We start from the raw sequence: 22,300 nt of genomic DNA on the forward strand, positions 1-22,300 counted from the left end.
TCTGGGAGGCAGAGGCAGGTGAATTTTTGAGTTCGAGGCCAGCCTGGTCTACAGAGTGAGTTCCAGGAAAGCCAGAGCTATATAGGGAAACCCTGTCTTGAAAACACCAAATAAATAAATAAATAAATAAATAATAAAAAAAGAGAAATTTTACATGTTAAGAAGAGAACATAATGACTATTTGCTTTATTGTATTTCTCCAAAAATAGAATGAAAGGACTGCTTATATATAGGGCTGATATACAGGTACATATCTGCTTTGAATTTATCTTTTGAAATTCTGCTTTTCTTTTACCCTAAGATATCAGTTAAAGAAGCAAAATAGTTAAGAACATGAGGTTTGAAATCAGGCAGTTGTAAATTTGAATTCTTTTTAAATTTGATTTTGAGATAGGGTTTGTGTGTGTGTGTGTGTGTGTGTGTGTGTGTCTGTCTGTGTGTGTTTGTGTGTGTGTGTGTGTGTGTGTGTGTGTATGTGTGTAACTCTGGTTGTTCTGGAACTCATTGCATAAACTAGGTTGGCCTCGAACTCAAAGATCTTCCTGTCTCTGCCTCCTAAGTGCTGGGGCTAAAGGGGTGAGCCACTAGGCGTGGCTGAGTTTGAATTCTTATTCTCTGGTTTGTCAGAAGTGCTATACACAAACAGCACACACTCTTGTTGTTCAGTGCTTCCATTGCATGTATGGCAGAGACACTGATGCCGCCTATGATTTAACCCTCGTGTTCAGGAGAACTGCCGCATGTATACCGTCCCGACACCCAGGTGAAGGCTGTCTTATCCAGAAAGCCACATTGCCCATCTCAGGAGAGACACTATTTATTCTGTAACCCATCAGAGCAGCTGCTGGAGTAGTGTGGAAAATGGCCCTGATCTAGACACTGGTAGCTGCTAATGTGGCATTGTGATGATCGGTCTAGGAAGGGGACCTATGATCTGAAGTACATGTCAGCTTGCTCCTTCTCTGCTAAGATCGTCAGCAGAAACGAAACGGTCCAGATTACTATATTGCATATGCTCTTGTACCTTGTGCCTCTTTAATTCCATTAACTTGTGTCAGAAAGCTTTTCCTGAATGCATACTGTATTATGCAACGATCAAGCCGATGACTTATGAAACTTAGTAGGGGAAAGAGTAGATGTAATCTTTTCTTGCTGGATGTCCTGGTTGCCAGGGCTCAGTCTGGCCAACCCCACCTGCCATGCACGCGGGTATTGTAGGCAGCTTTTTCAGGAGGTGGCACCAGGACACCAGTAGTATTTTGCAAGCAGGATCCTTGGCTTAGCCTGTGGAGCAGAGAATGTGATCCCCAGCTGGGAGCCAAACCACAAGCATGTGAGCAGAGCCTCGAGCTTGGTCTCTACCCAAGTACATGGAGGGGAGTGGAAAACACAGGGAACCTTTGTGAAACACTGCCGCTCACATGCAGAGACCATTCTGCCAGGTCTCGTGAAATCTCCCGCCTCACTCCAAAGGAGGAAACGCAGTTGTAGCTGTTTCTTGCTGACCTGGAATCATCTCCAATTGAAAGAGCCTGCTCATCCACTTCCTAGAGTTCGAGTCTTAGGCAACCCACTTTGCCTAAGTGTTTCAGTTTCTTCCATTGAAATTCCTGATAGCTATTCTACTTGGATCATGGGATCTAGCCAGGATATGCTGTCCCATTGGTGTGTGTAATAAATCTAACCAGTATAACCAACCTCTCCAGTGAAGTAACACGTCTACTTCTGTCTCTTACTATTCGGATTGGTCAGCAGAATCTTGGACCACTGCTAACAGGAAGTCAAAGTCTCCTTCATAAAGTCTCTCATCATCAGATTACAGCCAAAGTTATAGGATAGATCCATGGAGTTTTCATTTATAATTATGTGCATGTGCGTGTGCATGCGTGCGTGCGTGTGTGCGTGGTGTGTATGCGTGTGTGTGTGTGTGTGTGTGTGTATGTGTGTGTGAGGTCAGAGGTCTATGTTAGATGACTTCATCCATTGCTTTCCACTTGTGTTTGTAGGCATTCCCTTACCAAGTCTAGTCAGCTATCCATCCTTGCTGACCAGCGAGCCCCAGGGATTTTCCTCTTTCTGCCTTTCTAGCAGTGGGCTTATGGGGGAGCTGCCATGTCTGACCTTTCAAGCAGATGCTGAGGGGCCAGACCCCAGTCCTCGTGCTTTACCAACTGAGCCCTCTCCCAAACACTTCTTTGTTGGGTTCTTTTCAAGCATAAAGCTGAAGGGGGAAAAGGAAGTGACAGGTTACCCGTCGATGGTCAGTGCACTCTCAGCTACTACTGTACAGTGTCACCACTGATCCTGTACAGCACAGCATGCACAGGCTAGCTCCTGGCTTTGTGAGGCCCGTGTGTGTCTACCGCAGACACACAGATCCAAGGATGTCCCTAGCCTTTCTCTGATTGCCATTAGTATTTTCAAATCCTTATGCCAAGACAAGGTAGCATCCAGCCTTCCTCTTGTCACCCATCAATGTTCCTACCTTTCTTCCAAATCCTCTTTGGCATCAAGAGACACTCTACATAAAGCACATTACTTCTTTCTCACATGAAACTGTTACTGTGGGCTTCAGAGTCACCTAGCTAGAGACTTGTGGTGCTTGTTCTCAGCGTATGAGTGGTTGGCTGTGCTGATCCCCCAGGGCACAGGAACGGCTACTATATGTGGCGGTGCCCTCTAAGCTGAAAGGCTTCACGGAAAGTAAGCTGTTATGATTACTATTTAGTGGTCAGAGATGTTTAATGCATGCAGTGCAAGGAAGAGGTAAGACTCATGCACTCCGATGACCATAAGCTCCCCGAAACACTTCTCTCTAGCACCTCACAGCACGCAGGGGTGCTAGGCTAGCATCTATAATGTTAAATCGTGATTCTTTGCATTCTCTCCTTCATTTTCACATTAGTTTCTCTAGTCCCAACTCCATGAGTTCTGACCTGGCCTGCGGCATGGAAGAAAGGACCGGACACACCAAACAGTGGGAAGAGGAATCCCTAGACAGCCCAGAAAGCTCAATAAAACAGAATACTGTCCATAACTTAAGCATATGAGACATGCATGTCCTGTCAGTCTCCTCAAATCCCCCCTTTTTAAAATGGGGTGAAAGAGACAGAGTCGGGGAACTTTCGGGACATCTCTGCAGCCACCATCCGGGTCTGCCATTCCTTCCTTTCCTAGCATTCTGTTGTCGATTAGGAAGAGAATGGTCCCCACTTGACAAAATGTGCACACAGCTTTCAGACATTTTGGCACCAGAATAATTGAGAAGGGAATCTGGGCATCGGCTCCACTCCATCCCTCAGAGTCTTGCTTTCTCTTTGGGGTTTCCTCGTTTTTATGCCTCTGGAGGCACTGCTTGGGGATGGGTCTGCCAGCCTGACCAATACAAGTGTCTCGCCCTTAAGCTTATGAATCATGCTAGCAGCCCAGAGCTCCAGAGAGACTCCAACCCCCGAGGCCCCGGGTACTGGTGACATTCCAACCCCTGGGCCTCCGTGTTACTGATGACATTCTCTTCAGAGCCACTTGCTCTGGCTTCTGTCAGGGAAACGGGAGATCACACAGCACCTCAGCCTCAGTGGAACATGCTATCAAGAAAACCTCTGTATTACCCTTTGCCACTGGAATCCCGCTCTCTTAAAAGTTTCCCATGATATCCCTGACTTATCTCTGGCAACTGTTCTGCCAATGAATACAATATTTATTTCCCATTAAAAAATCATTTTGTCAAACTATTCTTCCTTTTAAAAATTAACTAGTTTCTCTTTCTCCATCCCTGCACTGCAAACAGAAATTTTCTGCCCTTCATTTTTTTTTTTTGTCTGTAGCTGCTGTTTTTATCACTATATACATATATGTTGTGGTTTTTCTTCTTTATAGAATCATCTTTCCTGAAAGATTGTATTAGCAAACTAGGCCCTGAGTTTATTCCTCTTTCTGCTGCTTTTTGACTTTATGATGCTATGAACGCTGCTTGTTGCCTGTCTCTGGGCTTCTTGCTCTTAAGGCAAGAGGAGTGGAATCAGCCCTTGTAGGAGGGAGAGTACGCAGGGAAATTCCCATCAAATGATCTGACCTTGGTCCCTGTGGAGATATCCTGTGCCGTTCTGCTCTCCTGTACTTAGATTTCCTTGGAAATCTTTTGATCTATTGATCACTGCCTCGAGCTCTTATTTATATATTCTGCACAGCTTTGTGCTGTTTGAGATTTCCATTTGTTGATAGCATGACTAGATCGCCTTCCTTTTCTTTCTTTACCTTCTGTCCGTGCTATTATAACTGGTCATTGTTTTCTCTAAATCTACCACACTGGGACTTTGATCGCAGTGACTTCTCTGACGAACTCTGACAGTTGTGCCTTGTTTTCTCCATTTCATGCTATGACGCTGGAGCTCTGCAAGGTGAGGTCACATGCCAGTGAGTGGTGCAGCCAGACGTTGTCCCTGGGTATATCTGACAGCAAGGAACGTCATTGTCCCTCAGCATCCTCACACCGATTACTTGCTGGCACTTAGCACGCATCACCTCTTTTTATCTTCTTAACAGCCTTGTAAATTAAGTATTATTTTTTCTATTTTACTGCAGAGGATAAAGCTTAGAAAAAGACGTTAGGTAAGGACGCCAGCGGCACACAGCCAATAAATGTTCTCAAATCCAATGTCAGATGACATCCCTGCACTTCCTCTCTGCTCTCTGCTTTGTGAATGAACCAGTGAGTAAGTTGAACGGCTCACCTTCCTTCCTTCCTCTCTTTCTGCTAGTCTTTACTTCTTTTGATTCTCCTTAAAAATATGTGAGTCTGCAAATAAAAAAAAAATCTAAAACATGTTGTAGGTTAAAAAGGAACAAACACGTGGTGGTAGCAGGGTGCGGGGGCGGCGAGGGATACAGAAATCCATTATACCAAAGCCAGTGTGGAGTAACCTTCCACCCAGAGTGGCCGCTTTCCTCCCTCACCAACCCCCCTTTCCTGCCCTTGGCTTGTGTCCTCTTAGCCAAGAGTCACATTCTTTCCCTACCTCTTCCAACACAAACTCCCTTTGGGGGTCCGAGTTTCCCTGCTGTGGCACTTGGCATAGCATACTACACACACATTTGCAAAACTACTCAAGTGTGGAGGGGACACAGAGTTCCAGCACTCCAGAGGTGGCAGCCACCACAGCTGCAAGTCCCTCTTTGCTAGCTTCAGAGGTATGGAGGTGCAGGTGACTCCCCATAACTCAGCCTCAGTCGCCCTTCCCTGGGACTGTGGAGCAACAGAGCCCGTAGCAACGGAAAATGCCACGGAACGCTCCACGCGGTGGCTGGCATGTGCTGGCTGCCTCTGGGAGCCTTACGTTCTAAGCCAAAGTTCAGCTGAAGGGCAGCAGCCGTGCCAGCGAGTCATGCGGCTCTCATGTTGGTTAGTGTGTCACTTTGAACAGTTCTTATGTGATATTATTATGACTAACCCAGTGCTGACAGCATGAGACAGATTATAGGGTCCATGTGACAATTATTGAAGACATCGCTGACTGAACTGTACAGTTTACATTAACTCATTGCTTCCCAGATTACCATCCCTCAGGAATTTGGCCCCTTAAGAGCCTGGTTAGGGAAGAAAGGAAAAGAGAATCAGTAAAGTTCCTTGAGTCCTGAAGAATCCCATTGGTTCCCCATTGAGGTGGGCTTTGGGACACTATTTTGTTCAATAGCCTGTGTGGTATATGTTTTTTTAACTTTTGTTTTTTAAAATCGGTGCTGAGAGTTGTTCATGTTTCAAAATCTTTCTTTTCTTCTGCCTTGTACTGAAAAAATGTTGTGCCTTTGTTGTGGTTAAGGTTGATCTTTATGATACCAGAGAACTGAATGGCAGTCCTAGCTAAAGAAATAGCCCTTCAGCCTTGTACCTAAATGTCAGCACTGAGAGGGCGTTACACCCCACCATATGATTGACGTCTTGGGTGGTGCAAAAGAAACACAGGAACTGCTGTTATTTATTATTTATATGTTGCCCTGAGTGTGTCTGGGAACGCACAATGATACGAAGTCCCGCAAGGACTGTGCCATCAAAAAAAAAAAAAAAAAAAAAAAAAAGGTATTCGCAGTCACTCCCAGGGCAGAGAAGGATTTTGCTGTGTTTGAAGCCAGGTGCAACAATATAAATGGTCTTTGAGTCTGAGTAAAAAAGAAACTTCAAATCTGGTTTGGTGCCATAAAAGTAAATAAAGCAGGGTGTCTGGATGAAAATTCTGATGTTATCCTTGGAAGCTGTGCAGGGTGCTAACATACAAATAAAGTACGCCAGAATGACAGACAGTGAGGCTGGTAAACTTGTGAAAACCGTTCCACAGAAGCCATGGGAAGAATGTTTCTTTGATGAGCTTAGGGCCTCTTTAACACTCTGCTATAAAGTGGAACAATACTAATACCTTCCTCACAGGGCTATTAAAAAGATTTAATGAGAAGAGCCTTGTAAAGACTTAGTCTAGGGCAAATGAATGCTCAGTAAAAGGTGTCAGGTGTTAGCCTTCTCATTATTCCCATTATTGTTATTATCTTTAGGAAAATGCTCCATAGAAGAAGGCAGCAAAATGTGAATCCTTGATTGAAATGTCATTTCTGGGAGGATTCAGTCTTGGGGTTGTCTCAACCTGTTGTCATTGACATCAAAGCCATTCTAAGCGTTGGTCCTTCCACACACTGAGTGCCGTCTTCCCTGTCTACCCAGTACTGAGCCTGTTGCTGGCATCTAGCTGTGTTCGCGTGCAGCCATGGTAAGACACCATCATTTCCAGCAGGTGCTGCATGGGAGTCTAGGAGAGTTTTGAGTCAGCAGGCTGAGTTTCATCCCTGTTGTCCCAGGAAATTCAGTTCTGGCTCCAAACTTGCCCATGAAGTTCTCTCACAAAGACATGTGGTTGACATAGCCTATATCCTTAGATGGTAGTTCAGTGTTCATGCCCCATGGTGTGAGCACAAGCGGAGGATTACATGTTTTCATCTTGAAGAATTTATTCAAGCCTTCTTCTTACCGTGCACAGCACATGGTCTCATGCTGTGGGCACCATACCTTAGTATCATTTTATGCACTAGTACTCTGTGCATTCCCCTCTTTGACACAACACTTAATCCAATTTGTGTGTTGTCTTAAGTCATATGTTTAGGAATAATAATAATAATAATTTCTAAGGAAATTCTATTCAATATTATCAAAGAACAATAATCCACATATCGTAAACAAGATAAATCAGATTGGGGTTACTGTTCATCATCATTGCAGAACCACTTATCAAAATACCCAACACTAGATGGTAAATAGCTGCTTGGGAGGCTTTCTGAGTCTGCTCACAATGTCATAGTGCCACTGAATCTTGGAACACCTTTGGCTGCTTCAATGTCCAAGAACTAAAGGATTCATTGTTGTCATCACATAGTCGCTAGGCACATTTTGATTGGTTGTCTGTTTCCATACTGCTGGTTATTCTTAAGAATGTTTTAGTAGAGAGAATGGAAGTCTGTTCCATGAGTTGGAAGTAAAGCTTGAGAATGTGATTTTCAGTTGAGAGAAGTGGGGTACAATTGAAAGACTTGTGTTAGGTTAAGATTCCATATCTTCTGGTTTATGTGACCTTGCATATGCTATTCTCAATGTTTTCGTTTGTATTGATGAGGGGTGGGGGTAGTAATGCCCAAACTTCACTCTAGCAGAGGCTGATGTGACAATAAATTAATTCAGACATAAAACAATGAGGACAGAGTTTCAACATGACAGGCTCAGAGAGGACCGAATATGTGTATTATTAGAACGTTGGGTTAAATTCAAGCTCAAATTAGATTGGTTTCAAGAAAAGGTGAAACAGATCCAATTACCCTCTTCCATTACTGCAAAACAAAACAAAGCAGAAAGAAGAGACAAAGGAGCCATGAGCCTTTTCTTTTTAAGCATGTTCATAGGAGGATTTTTACTTTTCGGACATATCATAGACTTTAAAATACCTATGTACAAGATGTATGTGGAATGTGTATTGTGAGACATAGTATGGACTGAATCACTGTCTATTATGTGCATTGAAGGTGTTCAAATGATTAACAGAGAGAAATTCTGCTGTTGATGAGTCTGGGTATGGGGAGACAGAGGTATGGACCAATCAACAGCTCTAACATGCTGGGGCAGTAGTGGATTTACCCAAAGAGCTCTGAGGCATGAGGGATCTTAGCCTCCAGGAGTGAATGAGGTTTGCAGAAAGAAATTTGTCTGGGTGATTCCTCTAGGAAGAAGAGTGATACATAGATAAGGAGAGATGGCCCAGAAAGGATTTCCATGTTTGAGCAAAAGCCAGGAAGAGAGATCTAGGTGTTGGGCCCTCTTCAGAAAGCTGGAAGCATAGAGTGGAGGAGGTTCTTACTGAAAAAAAAATAGGCCAGCTCAAATAAGGCCTCATGATCAGGGTCAGGAGGTCTTTAGGTCAATATGGAGGCATGAAAGTAATGTATGCCAAAGTGTTGTGTGGCCAGAGTTGCTATTTGGGGACCTCGTTTAGCAGCAGTGATAATGGAAGGGTGGGTTAGTAGCAGCGACATTCTTTTTTATGGGATGTAGTGTTACTTCTTTTCATCTGATAAAGACACCTTGGTTGGAGAAGCAGATGGTATTGGGGAGGAGATTAAAGTCCATGATGGTATATTTTATGGCCCTGGATCTTCAGGATGTTGGAAGTTTGGTCAGCAGGCAGCTAGCTCCAAGCCTGTGATGGGTGGTTTTCAGTAGAGCTGTGGATGTTGCAGCTAACAGTGCACGGATGCAGGGGAAGCCCTGAAGAGCAGCGAGTCTTCAAGGAAGATTGATCAGCACAGCAAAGTGGGGAAAGCACTGCACTTCAGGGGACACTGGCAGTTAAGGGGCAAGACACTAACAAACAAGAGAGGCTGGAAAGACAAACAGGACCTAAACAGGTCTAAACAGACCACAATGAAAAACAAATTCTGCCAGGTCAGGGGGAGGAACAAGCAAGTTCAGTGAGCACCAGTACCTTCCTCCTGCTTCTGTGGTCACTTAGGCACTGGGTTTATGGGACCTAACCTTGACTGAAGGATTCTTCTACTTTCTGTCAATTTAATTTGACTTTTTTCTTTCTTTTAACTAATAGATTTCACTGCAGGTAAGATATCCAGCTAGTACTAACCTGATTACACACTCCCCTTTGCCTATAAACTAAAACTAAAATATAAAGTGGGACACGAGAAACGATTGTATTCTCTTCCTCTTCCAGTGAAAACTGGAACCATAAACCCTTCCATTCGAGTCCTGGGCTCGAAGCTCGAGGTCAATTCTTCTTTTTAACTGAATCCATTCCATTTCCTCTCATCATCCTCCAGACATGTTCTTTTCATGGCCTTTCATATCCTTTTATGAAATGTTTGTCCTAAATCTCTTTCATTTTGAGTGGCACTTATAAACCAGAGTCTAGCACTGAGCAGATGTATTCATTTAATAGTTTGCTTTGATGGCGCCTTTAAAAGGTTTTCTAATCTTTCTATTTTACCATTGGGTTTGGTGTTTTATGCTTTTCTAGCAGGTGTATTACCTTTGTCAGATGTTTTCATTTTAAGCTGTTGACTTATAAACACATGGCCTGCGGGGATTGGTGTGCAGACAATTTATTCGCTTACCGATTTATTCTCCTGTTCAATTTTTGTATTTAGTGCAGGCAAACTTAGACTGATTGATAATGACAGTTCCTTGGTAAACATAGCTCTTTCAGTGACCAAAATAATTGTTTCCTCCAGTCGACATAGGGTCAGTGAGAGATCACTCTCATATGTAGAGGATTTTGAGGAAAAGTTAATTAAAAAAGAAAATGCTTTTATATTTAGTTTTTCTCGCTCTGTGTTTTAGTAGGAGAAAATGTCACTTTTATATTTCTTCTGAGGACACTTGGAGGTTTGTGTTTTAAGCCTTTCCATCTTTCAGGTTGCCTGTACTGTAGAAACAGAATGTGCTTTGTTTCAAGCTGATATGCTCTGGTCTTACATACCAGGCACACATCCATGCGTCTATAAAAGATAAGAAATGGAGAGAGAGCACCCTTTTGCTGTGTGGATTTTGGAGGGGAACAGGGCAGGGGTACTAGATGAAAGCTGTATGTGCAATGCGAGAGTGGCCCTGCCCCCTGAGAGTGGTCCTGCCCCAACCCCCCACTGCCATCACTGATGGTATTGGGAGGGAGGGATCTTCAGTGAGGAACCCCATTGGCCTTGCCTTGGCATGGTGCTGCAGAGAAGTCTGTGTATACTCTGGGAGAGTATTCCAGAGCCTCTGACTTGGAGACCTTTTCAAGAAAAGACATAAAGACACAGACTTCACTTTGGCTTTGGGTAAGCGGACACCTCTATGAACGTTTACTCAACGGTCCATCCTCCAACCCCAGAACCTGAAAATGGCTTGGGACAGCTCCCAAGAGCAAGTATCTGCCAACCTGGAGTGCGAATGAGAAGTTTAGGAGTGTCTCATCTATTTCGTAGTGTGATAAAATAGGTTTGCCGGTCCATTCAGTCTCCCATGAAAGTCTCTCTTCCTCAGCAGGCACCGTGAGTCCACACGCCTAGCTATCATTTCTACCTGTGCCCAGGAGGGGCCAGGACTGAGCCAGCCTGAGAAAGGAATTGCTCAGGCTTCCTGGATAAAGAAAGGGCCTCTCTTTAGTGAAAGATGCGAGTGTGTGGTAGGAAGAATGCGCCTGACTGAACTTTGTATTCTGCCCTGTGGTCCTTTCAAAGAGGAAGGAGAATCAAAATACGAAGAAAGTATGGGATGTAGGAATTGATAAAGGAGAGGAGGCTGGCCGGTGATTTTAAAGATAAACTTTTTTGAGAGGTGTTTTCTCTGGGAGAAGAGAAAAAAAAATGACAGCTCTCTACCACTTAAGTATATTGAGTTAAAATTTCGTTTTGGAATCTCTTTCCAAATAAGGACAGTTCAGGGCACCCTGGCTGGGTAATTTCTAACTTCCTTCCTTTCTTCCTATTTTCCCCTTCTTTATCCTGACAGTGCTTTGATAAGATTTCTTTTTCTGGCAACCGTTTAATTCATGCTCTTTTTTTTTTTTTTTTTTTTTTTTTTTTTTTTTTTTGTATCACAAACTATTGGTCAGCCAAGTATATCCCCGCCCCAGGGTTGGAGAGGCACGCCCGTGCTTATTGGCTGGTTTGCTTTCATCAGTAATATCCAGCCATCCTTTCCTTACTAGGCACCCATTTGTCAAATATACGAGTAAATGGCCAGATGCTCGAGCAATTGAGTAAGTAAAGGCTTAGGAACCTCACAGATTGGGGCAGGATTGCTGTTGAGTGGATGAATCCCACATTCATCTTTGTGCCTCAGTTCCCTCTTCTGGCGTGTATACACAAAAGGCTGTGACCCAATGCCTTCCTTCAGTCTCCCCGCCTAGCCTTCCGAGAAATACCCTGGCCCTGAACAGCACCGGCAGAGTTAAAGGCGGTGGACGAAATGAAAACTCAAAGCTCCTGGGAAAAAGTCAAGCACCAGAAAATGCAATAGTTAGCTGATAAAATGTCTGCTTCAGTTTCGGCCAACTTCCTTGAACCTTGCCCCACTGCAGCGGCCCCCAGCTGAAGTGGCAAGGAGTTGTCAGTGATAAATCACCCTGCCATGAGACAGCACAAACCTTAGTAAATTGTGTGTGGAGACCAGAGTGGGCTCAGTAATGGTGAAGTCCCAGCAGCCAGCAGGCCCCCGTGGGGCCCAATACTCGTCCCTCCTCGGCCACGGGATGCTTTCTGTCCATTCATAGCTGGAAAATGAGTTGGGAGGTTTTCACTGAAGCATTCCATTGTATCTATCAGAAAGAAACCAAACAAATTTCCCCTCAAAGCTGGCAAAACCTTCACCTCACCACTGAGAGGGCCAGAGACTTACAGTGGACCATTGAAAATCAGCTTGTGATTTCTAATGTTATAGAAATGACAATAAGAAAAAGCCCTCGCAGAATCATAAAACTGCTCCTTTTTTTATGTTCAATGTGTATTTCTTTTTTTAAAAAAAATTTATTGATATATTTATTTACATTTCAAATGATTTCCCCTTTTCTGGACCCCCACTCCCCGAAAGTCCCATCAGTCCCCTTCCCTCCCACTGTTTTCCCACCCAACCCTTCCCACCTTCCCGTTCTGATTTTGTTCTATACTGCTTCACTGAGTCTTTCCAGAACAAGGGGCCACTCCTCCGTTCTTCTTGTACCTCATTTGATGTAGGTATCCCTCAACAGAAGAGTGGATGCAAAAAATGTAGTATATCTACACAATGGAGTACTATTCAGCCATTAGAAACAATGAATTCATGAAATTCTTAGGCAAATGGATGGAGCTGGAGAACATCATACTAAGTGAGGTAACCCAGTCTCAAAAGATGAATCATGGTATGCACTCACTAATAAGTGGATATTAACCTAGAAAACTGCTCCTTTTAAAACATGACACAGGAAAAAAATAAAGTAGACTACTTCCCTGCTATTACTGGGGAAAGGAATGGGGAACCTTCAATAGTTATAGAAATTCAGGCCACACATAGGTGTGGACCTGCATATTTTGGCAAGAAAGTGGAGTCGCTTAAGAGATGTTCCCTTGTCGATGTGATCGAATGTTGAGGGCTCCCCATCTTCTCGTAGATACCTAAGCCCAGTGATATTCTTTTTTCCAGCTGAACTCAATTTCAGATGGAGTGCCACACACCCAGTCCTTCAGAGGCCTGATTCCGGCGTGCCAAGCATTTGTACCTTACTCCAAAGGATCTTTAGTGCTTGTGTATTCTCTGTGTCCCATGTCTCCTATCAGACTGCAAATTCCATAAGGTCAAAATCCATCTCTGGTTAGCTGGTTATCTTTCTTTGCTCTGTTCACCCACTGGCAAAAAGGCTCGTTTTATGAACACCAGGCACATGCAAGATGAATGAATGATAAGAACCTTGGCCCCTGTGCTCCCTGACATTTTTAGCACCATACTATAATTTGGGAACCAGCAGTGAGATTTGATTTAGGTTAATGACTTATTTTATGTTCAACCCTACAATTATTTTCTTTTCCTTTCCATATTGCATGTCTCTCTTTCTCTCCCTCTCCCTCTTTTGAAAACAACCCCCAATAGTTCCTTCTCCTCCACTAACTGAATCTCAGAGTGTGTGCCTGACAAGCATCAGTTCCCTTCTGTCTGCTCACTGTGCTGTGCCCAATCCATTCTAGAACAGTCTCCTAGGAAGAGTGCTTAGTTGGGGGCCCCCCACCCCCCACTCCCCCACCTGCCTGCTTCTGGTGCGATGGGAGCTTTTTCAGACTGTTCTGAGGTTGCCAGTGAAATGTCAAACAGGGTGGCATTCAGTGTGCCTGGGGGCCTCACGTGATGGGCTGCCTGGCACCCCAGAGCCTTCACGTGTAAAGGCAGCCAAACCAAATCCCACGCCTGGCTCAGGCTGAGATCTGGAGAACCAGGAAGAAGCAGTATTTAAAATTTCAAGGTGTTTCACCCACATGCATTCTCTCTGTGGAAACTCTTAGGGGTGGTGAAGAATCCTTCTCATTCATTTGAATTCTTTACACATACCCCACCTACACACATACACACACACACGCACACACACACACACACACACACACACACACACACATACACGGTTATCTGAGGACAAGTGTTTTCTTGTTTACTATTTTCCCAGGGTACAAAGTCTTGAAGAGTTTAATTGTAGATGTAATCTGGAGAATCAAAGTCAGTCTCATTCCTCAGAAGAATGGTGCAAGTGTGGGAGGCAGCGATTGCTCGCTCTGCAGTGCTCAAGCTGTAGAACCAATTCTTTCCCCTTTCCACGTTGTGGAAACCCACTCCTTTCCCTTTGGGAAAAGCGGCGGGACAGGGTGTGGTGATGGCTGGTCTGGTTCACTTACCCTTTTTAATGGAAGAACCTGGGCCTCATCCGTTCAGGCAAGTTCACATTTTCGGCTGGGGCCCTGCTGTTTACTGTGGGCCAGCCCAGGCTGACCCTGCAGGTGCTAACTCAGGGAGAGCAAGCTCTGGTCAGGACAGGTTCCCCGTGGCTTGGACTGGTTTGAAGAATGGGAGGAACAGTTTCTGCTTCCAAACACAGGAGCCTGAGTCATTTCAATATCAGGGCAAACAGGAAGGAGACATCTGGAAGCTGAGTGATAACCCTGTGGAGAGATTGGAGAGACCACATCAAAGAATTACAGTAAAACTCCCCACCCCCATACTTTTTTGTTCCTGGAGGAAAGTTGGGATTTAGGAAGATAGGTAGAGGAAAGTTGAGGAAGAAAATAGAAAAGCAAGATGGATAATTTTAGTGTTCTTTATAGAAAAATTAGGATTTTGGAGAAAAAAATCAGCATTGCTTTGTCTAGGGCCTGGGCCTGATGCCAGTCTCCCAGGGGCAGGAGGCTTGGCTTGCTCTCTCCTGAGTTCCAGCTCCCAAGCTGCATTTGCAGGCGGCTTGTTATGCCATGTTTTGTGCAGTGGCGGAGTCTTGACTAACAGCATAAGCAGATTACCATTCTGTGGGCTAATACAGATCTGAGACTCGCTTCCATTTTCGTCCTTTAAAAATTTCTATCAACTTAAGGTAGCCAGAGGCACATTTTCTGTACGGCTTTACCAGGCTCAGAGTTAGCTCAGCACTGGCTTCAGGAGAATATGTCCCACCTGGGGTATGTTTCTGCACTCGATCTTAACCCATACCATTATATTTATGATGCTCCTTTGAACACTTTATGTTTTATCTTTCCAAATCAATAGGTTGCTTTAGACAGATTGGGATAGAATTTCTTTATGCATACTACTCTTCTTGCTGAGTTAAAAATTACAGTCTCTAAAGTGATTTCATTTAATTTGATCATACGTAGACTTCTAGGGTCAAAGAGCACATAAGCCTTTTGAATCTTTGCTCTTTTCTTACCCTTTCCTCTTCTGCTGGGTCAACCTGCTTCCCTCTCCGTACTGTCTGCATGAATATCCTGGCTTCCCTCACAGTATCATACTGGGGCCTTTTATCAGCATGAACCGATACAGTGTGGTCTGCATTCTCCCCATTGAATCCAACTCTCAGGTACATTTTCTTTGTCTCCCTTTCTCTCTGTGAGTGCTCTGCTAAGATACTCTGTCATCGCGTGGGAAGGGGAGAGTGTTCTGTCAATAAAACATATTTCATGTAAGGGTTATCCTTACACTCAAATCCTATTTTCTATTAGTAAAAAAGGACATTCTTTTTTTTCTAAATGGCTTGGAGCATGACTAGAGAATGACCATTCATCTATTGAGAACTTACAATAGTGATTGAGTAAAAGCTAAACTGTTTCTCAAGGGGATTTATAATTTACCTCATTTTAAAGGAAAAAAACCATTTTATTAAAAAGAAAAGAGACTGAAAACTCTAAGAGTCTTTGGTAAAGCACAGTGTTCTCTAAGATATGAGGAGTCACTGCACAGTAGTTATAGTCATACCTCGGAGACTTATATGGAGACATCTCTACTCCAGGGATGGGCAAATGGATGTGCAATATATTTACATGGCTTTTTTTTTTTTAAATCAAAGTCCATGCACATGGTGAACAGAAAACGATTGTGCGTCACTCGGCTTTGGGTTCCAGGCACGTCTTCTCCCGGCACATTCATTTGAAACGTATTTGTTGGGTATCTTTCATGTTGCTAGCTGGATGCTGGGTGCTAGACATACTACACTAAAAAGAATGGGTTGTAAGGCTGATCTCTGAAGGAGATTTATGGTTTGTTTCTGTGGAGTATAAGACATTTCCAAGTGGAGAAATTAGAGAAGGGTGAGGCTTGATATGTAATCAGGTGCGAGCTGGTGTGCAGCAGAGAGAAGTAGCCTTCATTATTCACCATGTTGGCCTGTGATTTATATAACAGATGGAGCCTAAAATAAGTCTCGAGGAACTAGTACCATGGAGTTACACAGTATGACCAGGAGAGGATGTGGACGCAGGGTCAGCATGAAATAAATGCAATAGGAATAGCAGATACTTCACCTTCTCACCCTATGCTCTGTTCATGACAGCATTGATTTCAGTGCATTTCTTAAAGTCAGTTTCTCACTGTATATCTCTTGTACTACTACTACTACTACTACTACTACTACTACTACACACACACACACACACACACACACACACACACAAACAAACGAACGCTTTCTGTTAGCCAGTATAAAATAGAGCATTCAGGAGACAGGAAACAATGAAATTCCTTGCTACTACCCTCCATATTGGGATAAAAATTCTTTCTTGCATCCAGTGATAGAATCCTATCTTAATATTAGGAGATAAAAGCAATAAACTACCTTTGACAATCATAAGCAATATTTGTCAGGGTAAACTATTGTTGAGAGGCCTGAGATATTTATAGATAATATACTTTACATTTCAAGGATATTTTTGTGTGTGTCATATTGGTCTTCCCCAAATCCAGCACTTACTGCAGTGACTGGGACATATTGGTCATGCAGTAAATATTTGTTGAATGAGTGAAACTCATAGAGAAGTTAATTGTAGCCTTGGAAAGGTGAAAGGCCAGAGTTTTATAAGCTGAATCCATCCAGCTCATGCTGGGACCAGAGCCAGGAAATAATACATTTGCAATATATCTCCATGCATAAACTCCCTTCTGTAAAATTGGTATCAGCAGGGTCTTCTGGTTCCTGCCACGTATATTTGCTATAAGCTGCAACACTAATTAATAGAGAAATTTATTCTTAAAAAAAAGTGTAGCTATTCTAACTTACTTATTTTCATGAATTTTCATATCTGACTCAACTCTATCGTACACTCAAATAGTTTAGAGGTTTTATTTACAGAGAATAGACTGGCACTTTTAATTTCAGCTATTAATCAATGAGATTGTAAAATAGATGCGATTTGGTATTTTGGTCTTACATTTCACCTTCGCAAGAACGAAAGAACATTTCTTAAGTGCTTCTGCTTCTATAGACTCTTATTGAAGAGAAAGATGAGATGTTGTTCCCAGTCTCAAGGATCCCTATCTGTGGATGGACTGTGGTGCTGATCAATATATCTCACAAGCCTGCCACTTATAGCATGTGTCTCTTCCCTAGGACTAACTAAGTGAGCACTTCTAGGCATCATCTTTGATTTTCTTGATATCTTCAATTTGGGATCAGCAAACCAACATTTTATGCCTCATCCATTTCAGTTTCAAAACGGGTTTGAAGTTCATTGTCAAAAATGAACTCCAAGGCCATACATAGATTCAACGGGAAAGAGCGGCCATTGGTAAGTGATGACAGTCTGTGAGCAGAGGTGGGTAAGGTAGCCTGGGCAAAGGAAAAGGGACATCTTTGTCTTGAGAGCCGGTTCCTTGAAATAGTTCTCAGGTCTTTCTTCTCATTCTGATTGAGAAGTTCATAGGATTTTTGCACTTGGATGCAAAACATATCTTAAAGGATATGTTTTTAAAATGATGGTGTGAATATAACCAAAAGAAAGCATCCCTTCTTGGGGATATCAGTGAAACAGTAGAAGAGGTCATTTCTTGAAAGGTCAAGGATTTAATAATAACGTAGTTACCTTAGAAATGTGGATGATGACATGTAACATTTGCTTATTACTTTGTAGTTTACAAATCTCATTCACAAACTGGGGGCGACCCGTCTGTGTATGAATGGAATGCTGACTAAGTAAACCAAGGTGGTTCATACAAAGGGGAGCTGGCAGCCACAATGCAGAATGCTTGTCACCCACAGAGCAGGTGGAGCAATAGTGCATCCTGGGTGTCCAATTATTTGAAGATGATATTTTTTTAAAAGCACACGTGCTTATGTATATGGCATACAAAGAAATCTGTAAGATATAATAATAATAATAATAATAATAATAATAATAATAATGGTGGTTCATCTCATCTCATCTTTGGAATACAGAGAACATTTATTTTTTTATTTCTCTATTTCTGAATTTTCTAAAACTCCTTTGGTGAGCATATTCTATTTCCATAAAAAGAAAGCAAACAAAATGATAAGATCAAGAGTTGAAAAATTCAGCTTCTTTGTTTATTTAAGGTCAGTTCATTCTTAAAACTAACCTGTGGAGTCTGAGGATCAGGAGTTCAGATTAACTGGTAATCGTTTCCCCTCACAGCCAGGCAGTGTTTTAGATGACTGACACATAAAGTCTGCTGAGTTCTCACAGCATCCTTTGGTAAATGTGCGAACAGCATCCCACACTCCACAGACGGAGTTGGAAGTGCAGAGAGGCTATGTGAAACTTCAGAGGTCACAGAGTTCAGCCAGGACTTAAAGGCGGGTCACATCACTGACTCCAGGATTCGTAAGCTTCACTTTCACTAAGTTGCTTCATAGAAGGGAGGGTGTGGTGGTGGTGGATTTCGTGGCTTGTATTCCTCAAACACTCTACGCCACATTTACCTTTTATTTGATGACTAGGATGATTATCAGGCTATATAAACTCCCCACTCTAGTGTAACCTCACAGCCTGATTTAATGTTTTCTTTTTAAAATAAGATTTCATGATCAATTTCTCTTGGAATTCAAATTAAGAGTAAAAATTTTCTCCCCTTTTTCTTGCCCCTCCATCCTTCATTCTTTTCCTCTGTCAATACTTATCCCCTTTTCTATTTTCTCTCTCTCTCATCCAACCCCTGCTCCCCCTTGCTTTCCTCTCTAGTTCTCTCCTTCCTTGTCTCTCACTTCTCATTGTTAAGAAACTATACTAAGAGCTTGTGGTAAAGTGAGGAACAGAAGTATCGACCTGTGTCCCTTTTAACATTGTATTTCAGAAGAATGAAAAGGAAACCACCAAAAGACACATGATTTAAGATACAGATACACGAGGCCATGAGAGCTATGGAGGGAGATGGAGAGATACCAATGCCGGGCACCAAGAGTACGGATGGTGTCGATTTAGGAGCACAGCAAAGTCCTATTTTTTTCCTTGTACAAAATATTTACTTAAACTAATACATTTTAGTTTTCATTCAAAATTCCAGGCAACTCAAAACTGTGCACAGAAGTTGGTTATAGAGTTGCAATGCAAGTCTGGGTATATGCCTACCCATGTGCAGCATAAACGAACGCCTTCTCCTTTTAAGCAGATCAATCTGGTGTTTTTTGTTTTTGGTGTGTGTGTGTGTGTGTGTGTGTGTGTGTGTGTGTGTGTGTACTTATTTTCTTGTTTTCCTTATTTAACTTTGTATGAACCCCCAACTTCCATTTTCATTCAGAGCTACAATACAGTATTTTCTCCTTCATATGTGTCAGAGGTAATAGAATCCAAGGCCTCACTCATATTTGCTAGGCAAGTGCCCTACCACTCAGCTACATCCCCAGCCCTGTCATTTTGTTTATTTCTATGTTACTGTGGATTGAACCTATGATTTTCTCATGCTGTGCAAATGTTCCATCGCTGACCTCTTCCTATAGTGCATAAGGTATAATTTTTAAGCAGTCTTTAAAAAATGAAATTTATGTAAAGTATGAAAATATTAAGATACTCCACTCTCCTTCAGCCTCAAGTAACCTTTTCTTTTTCACTCGCACTGTCTCCTCTCTCCTTTTCCTCTTTCAGTCACGAATGGTCTATCCACATCCAGAGATTAGCATGCCAGTGTTCTTTCTTAATACCTCCAGGAAGTCTTAGGCTTGACTTTATAAAACTAAAATGTCTTTTTCTCTTTAAGATACTAAACTATTATGGTTGGGTTTGGTTGCTCCATCAGTAAAAGTGCTTTCCCTGCAAGGAAGAATATCTAAATTGCATCTCCAGCACCCTTGTAAAAATGCTTGAAATGCTAGTGATAGAGAGATGGATACAGGAAGATATCTGGAGTTTACGGTCAACTGGCCTTGCAACAACCCTCAGGTTCCAGTGGACACTTTTTTTTAAAAAAACTATAATGGTCAATCTCCCAAACAATAATATCCAAGATTGACATTTGTCTTGCACAGTATGCACACAGATCCCATATACATGTCAAGATACACACATGTTTATACATACCTGCACTCAAAGGTTTTTTTGAATGATAGTGAACTGTTTGTTCTTTAGTTACCTTGACCTTTTTGAAGAACTGTGGAACTTTCTAGGACCTGCATGATTCTTGGCAGGAGTCATGAATCTTAATAGATGTTGTAGTTTTCCAGAGTAATTAAAACTACAGTTATTTATAAGACTTCATTTCGAAATTGCTGCAATATGTACTTGCTCCTAATGGGTGGCAAATACATGCAATTTATCAATAATGCAATATATTTATGCTCACTGTTGTAGGGCTCAATTTTTTTCTTTAGCAACGAGAAATCTAGAAACAGCGTCTTAGGCTACAACAGTAGCCTGAATATAAATCAAGATGTTTTTGACTGCTAAAACATTTTGGAGTTCCATTTTGGAAGCTAAAAAAGGATCAGCCATACTGAAGAACAGTTAGCATGGTTAATCATGTGTACACAAAGGACAGATTCTGGATTTCAAGTATAATTTTGACAGTATCTTATATTTTAACAATACCAGTCCCTGCTTACTTTCCTTATATCAGGGTTAGACAAGGCACTCCAAACTCATTCCAGTTGGTTATGTTTAAAATTATATCCTCACAATTTTGGCAAGCCTGAGAGGTGGCTTTCTACATATAGGGCAAGGTCTTTGTGTGGACAGTCAGTCCAAAGTTGTGGGTGGTTGTGAATCTGTTTGTCTCCTCCTCTAGATTTGAAGACAGACATTATTTGTTGCTTAATTTGGTGCCACACGAATCCTTTTGATGGTGGGTGCTCTGTGAGTGTTTAAATAGCAAATACATGAGTTTATATCTGTATGATGGTCTAAGAGAAAAAGGTGTGGAAATGATGACCCAAATCTTTGGTGTATAAAAAGAACAAGTAAATGAATATACACTGCTTAAGAAAACACCCGATATAATAACAAGGCAATGCTTGTTACTATAGAGATCTAACCAGTATTAGTATTCTGCCGTGGATCTTTTGATTACTTCCAGGGCAGAGCATAGTGGTCAGCCAGAGTTGAGCTTTGCAATGAAATCAGTTAAGAATTGAATGTTACAGGAGCACAGCTTTTTCTGCTAGAAGAGGTGAGCCATCCATTCTCTGGCCCTTCCCAGAATTCCATGCCTGGTTTTACTCCCATATTCTAATGGTATGATGGGACTTCTTTATTTACCAGCTTGCGTACTAACCTGTGTGTGCTCCAAAGGTGAGAATTTCATCTGAATCCTCACAATGAGGGCGGTCCTATCTGGGGAGTATAGAGGGTGCAAGACGCCTGTCAATGGAATGAACAGATGGACAGACAGAGAAATGCATGCCTCCTCAAAACCCGACGTTATTGTGGATGCCGGGAAGTACTTGCTGATGGAAGCCTAATATGGCTGTCTCCTGAGAGGCTCTGGCAGAGCCTGACAAAGACAGAGGCAGAAGGTTGCAGCCAAACATTTGACTGAGCTGGGAGGTCCCTGATGGAGGAGTTGGAGAAGGGAACTGAAGGAGCTGAGGGGGTTTGCAACCCCATGGAGGGAACAACAGTGTCAACAGGCCAGATGCCCCAGAACTCCTGGGGACTGGATCACCAACCAAAGACTACACATGGGGGGACCAATGACGCTGGCCACATATATGGTAGAGGATGGCCTTGTTGGACATCAGTGGGAGGAGAGGCCCTTGAGCCTGAGAGTATTCGATGCCCCAGTGTAGGGGAATGTTAGGGTGGGAAGATGGGAGTAGGTGGGTGGGTGGAGGAGCACCCTCGTAGAGGCAGGGGGAGCAGGGATGAGATAGGGTGTTTCCAGAGGGGAGACCTGGAAAAGGGAAAACATTTGAATTGTAAATAAAGAAAATATCCAATCCAATGAAGAAGTAGAAGTAGAAGAAGAAGAAGAAGAAGAAGAAGAAGAAGAAGAAGAAGAAGAAGAAGAAGAAGAAGAAGAAGGAGAAGGAAGAAGAAGAAAGGAAGAAGAAGAAGAAGAAGAAGAAGAAGAAGAAGAAGAAGAAGAAGAAGAAGAAGAAGAAGAAGAAGAAGAAGAAGAAGAAGAAGAAGGGAAGAAGAAAGAAAGAAAGAAACAAAGAAACAAAGAAAGAAAGAAAGAAAGAAAGAAGGAAGGAAGGAAAGAAAGAGGAGGAGGAGGAGGAGAAATAACGAGTCTTGTGACTCTTCCATTATATGTAAGGAAAGTATCATGGAGAGAGCCTGTCACCTGTCTGAAGCTACATGATGGTGACTGAAGTCAACAACGAAAGTCAGGGCT

General features: G+C 42.6%; 1 protein-coding gene across 1 annotated transcript in view; it reads left to right on the plus strand.

Moving 5' to 3' along the window:
• Positions 1–5,192: 5,192 nt before the first annotated feature.
• Ppargc1a (PPARG coactivator 1 alpha) overlaps positions 5,193–22,300 on the plus strand; it is a 131,153-nt gene continuing 114,045 nt past the window's right edge. The window contains exons 1-3 of the mRNA XM_052199701.1: positions 5,193–5,397; positions 9,129–9,140; positions 13,707–13,969. Of these exons, the coding sequence (XP_052055661.1) occupies positions 5,193–5,397; positions 9,129–9,140; positions 13,707–13,969 (480 nt within the window). The remainder of the gene's footprint in view (positions 5,398–9,128; positions 9,141–13,706; positions 13,970–22,300) is intronic.

Source organism: Apodemus sylvaticus, chromosome 11, assembly GCF_947179515.1.
Source record: "Apodemus sylvaticus chromosome 11, mApoSyl1.1, whole genome shotgun sequence".
Taxonomy (NCBI): domain Eukaryota; kingdom Metazoa; phylum Chordata; class Mammalia; order Rodentia; family Muridae; genus Apodemus; species Apodemus sylvaticus.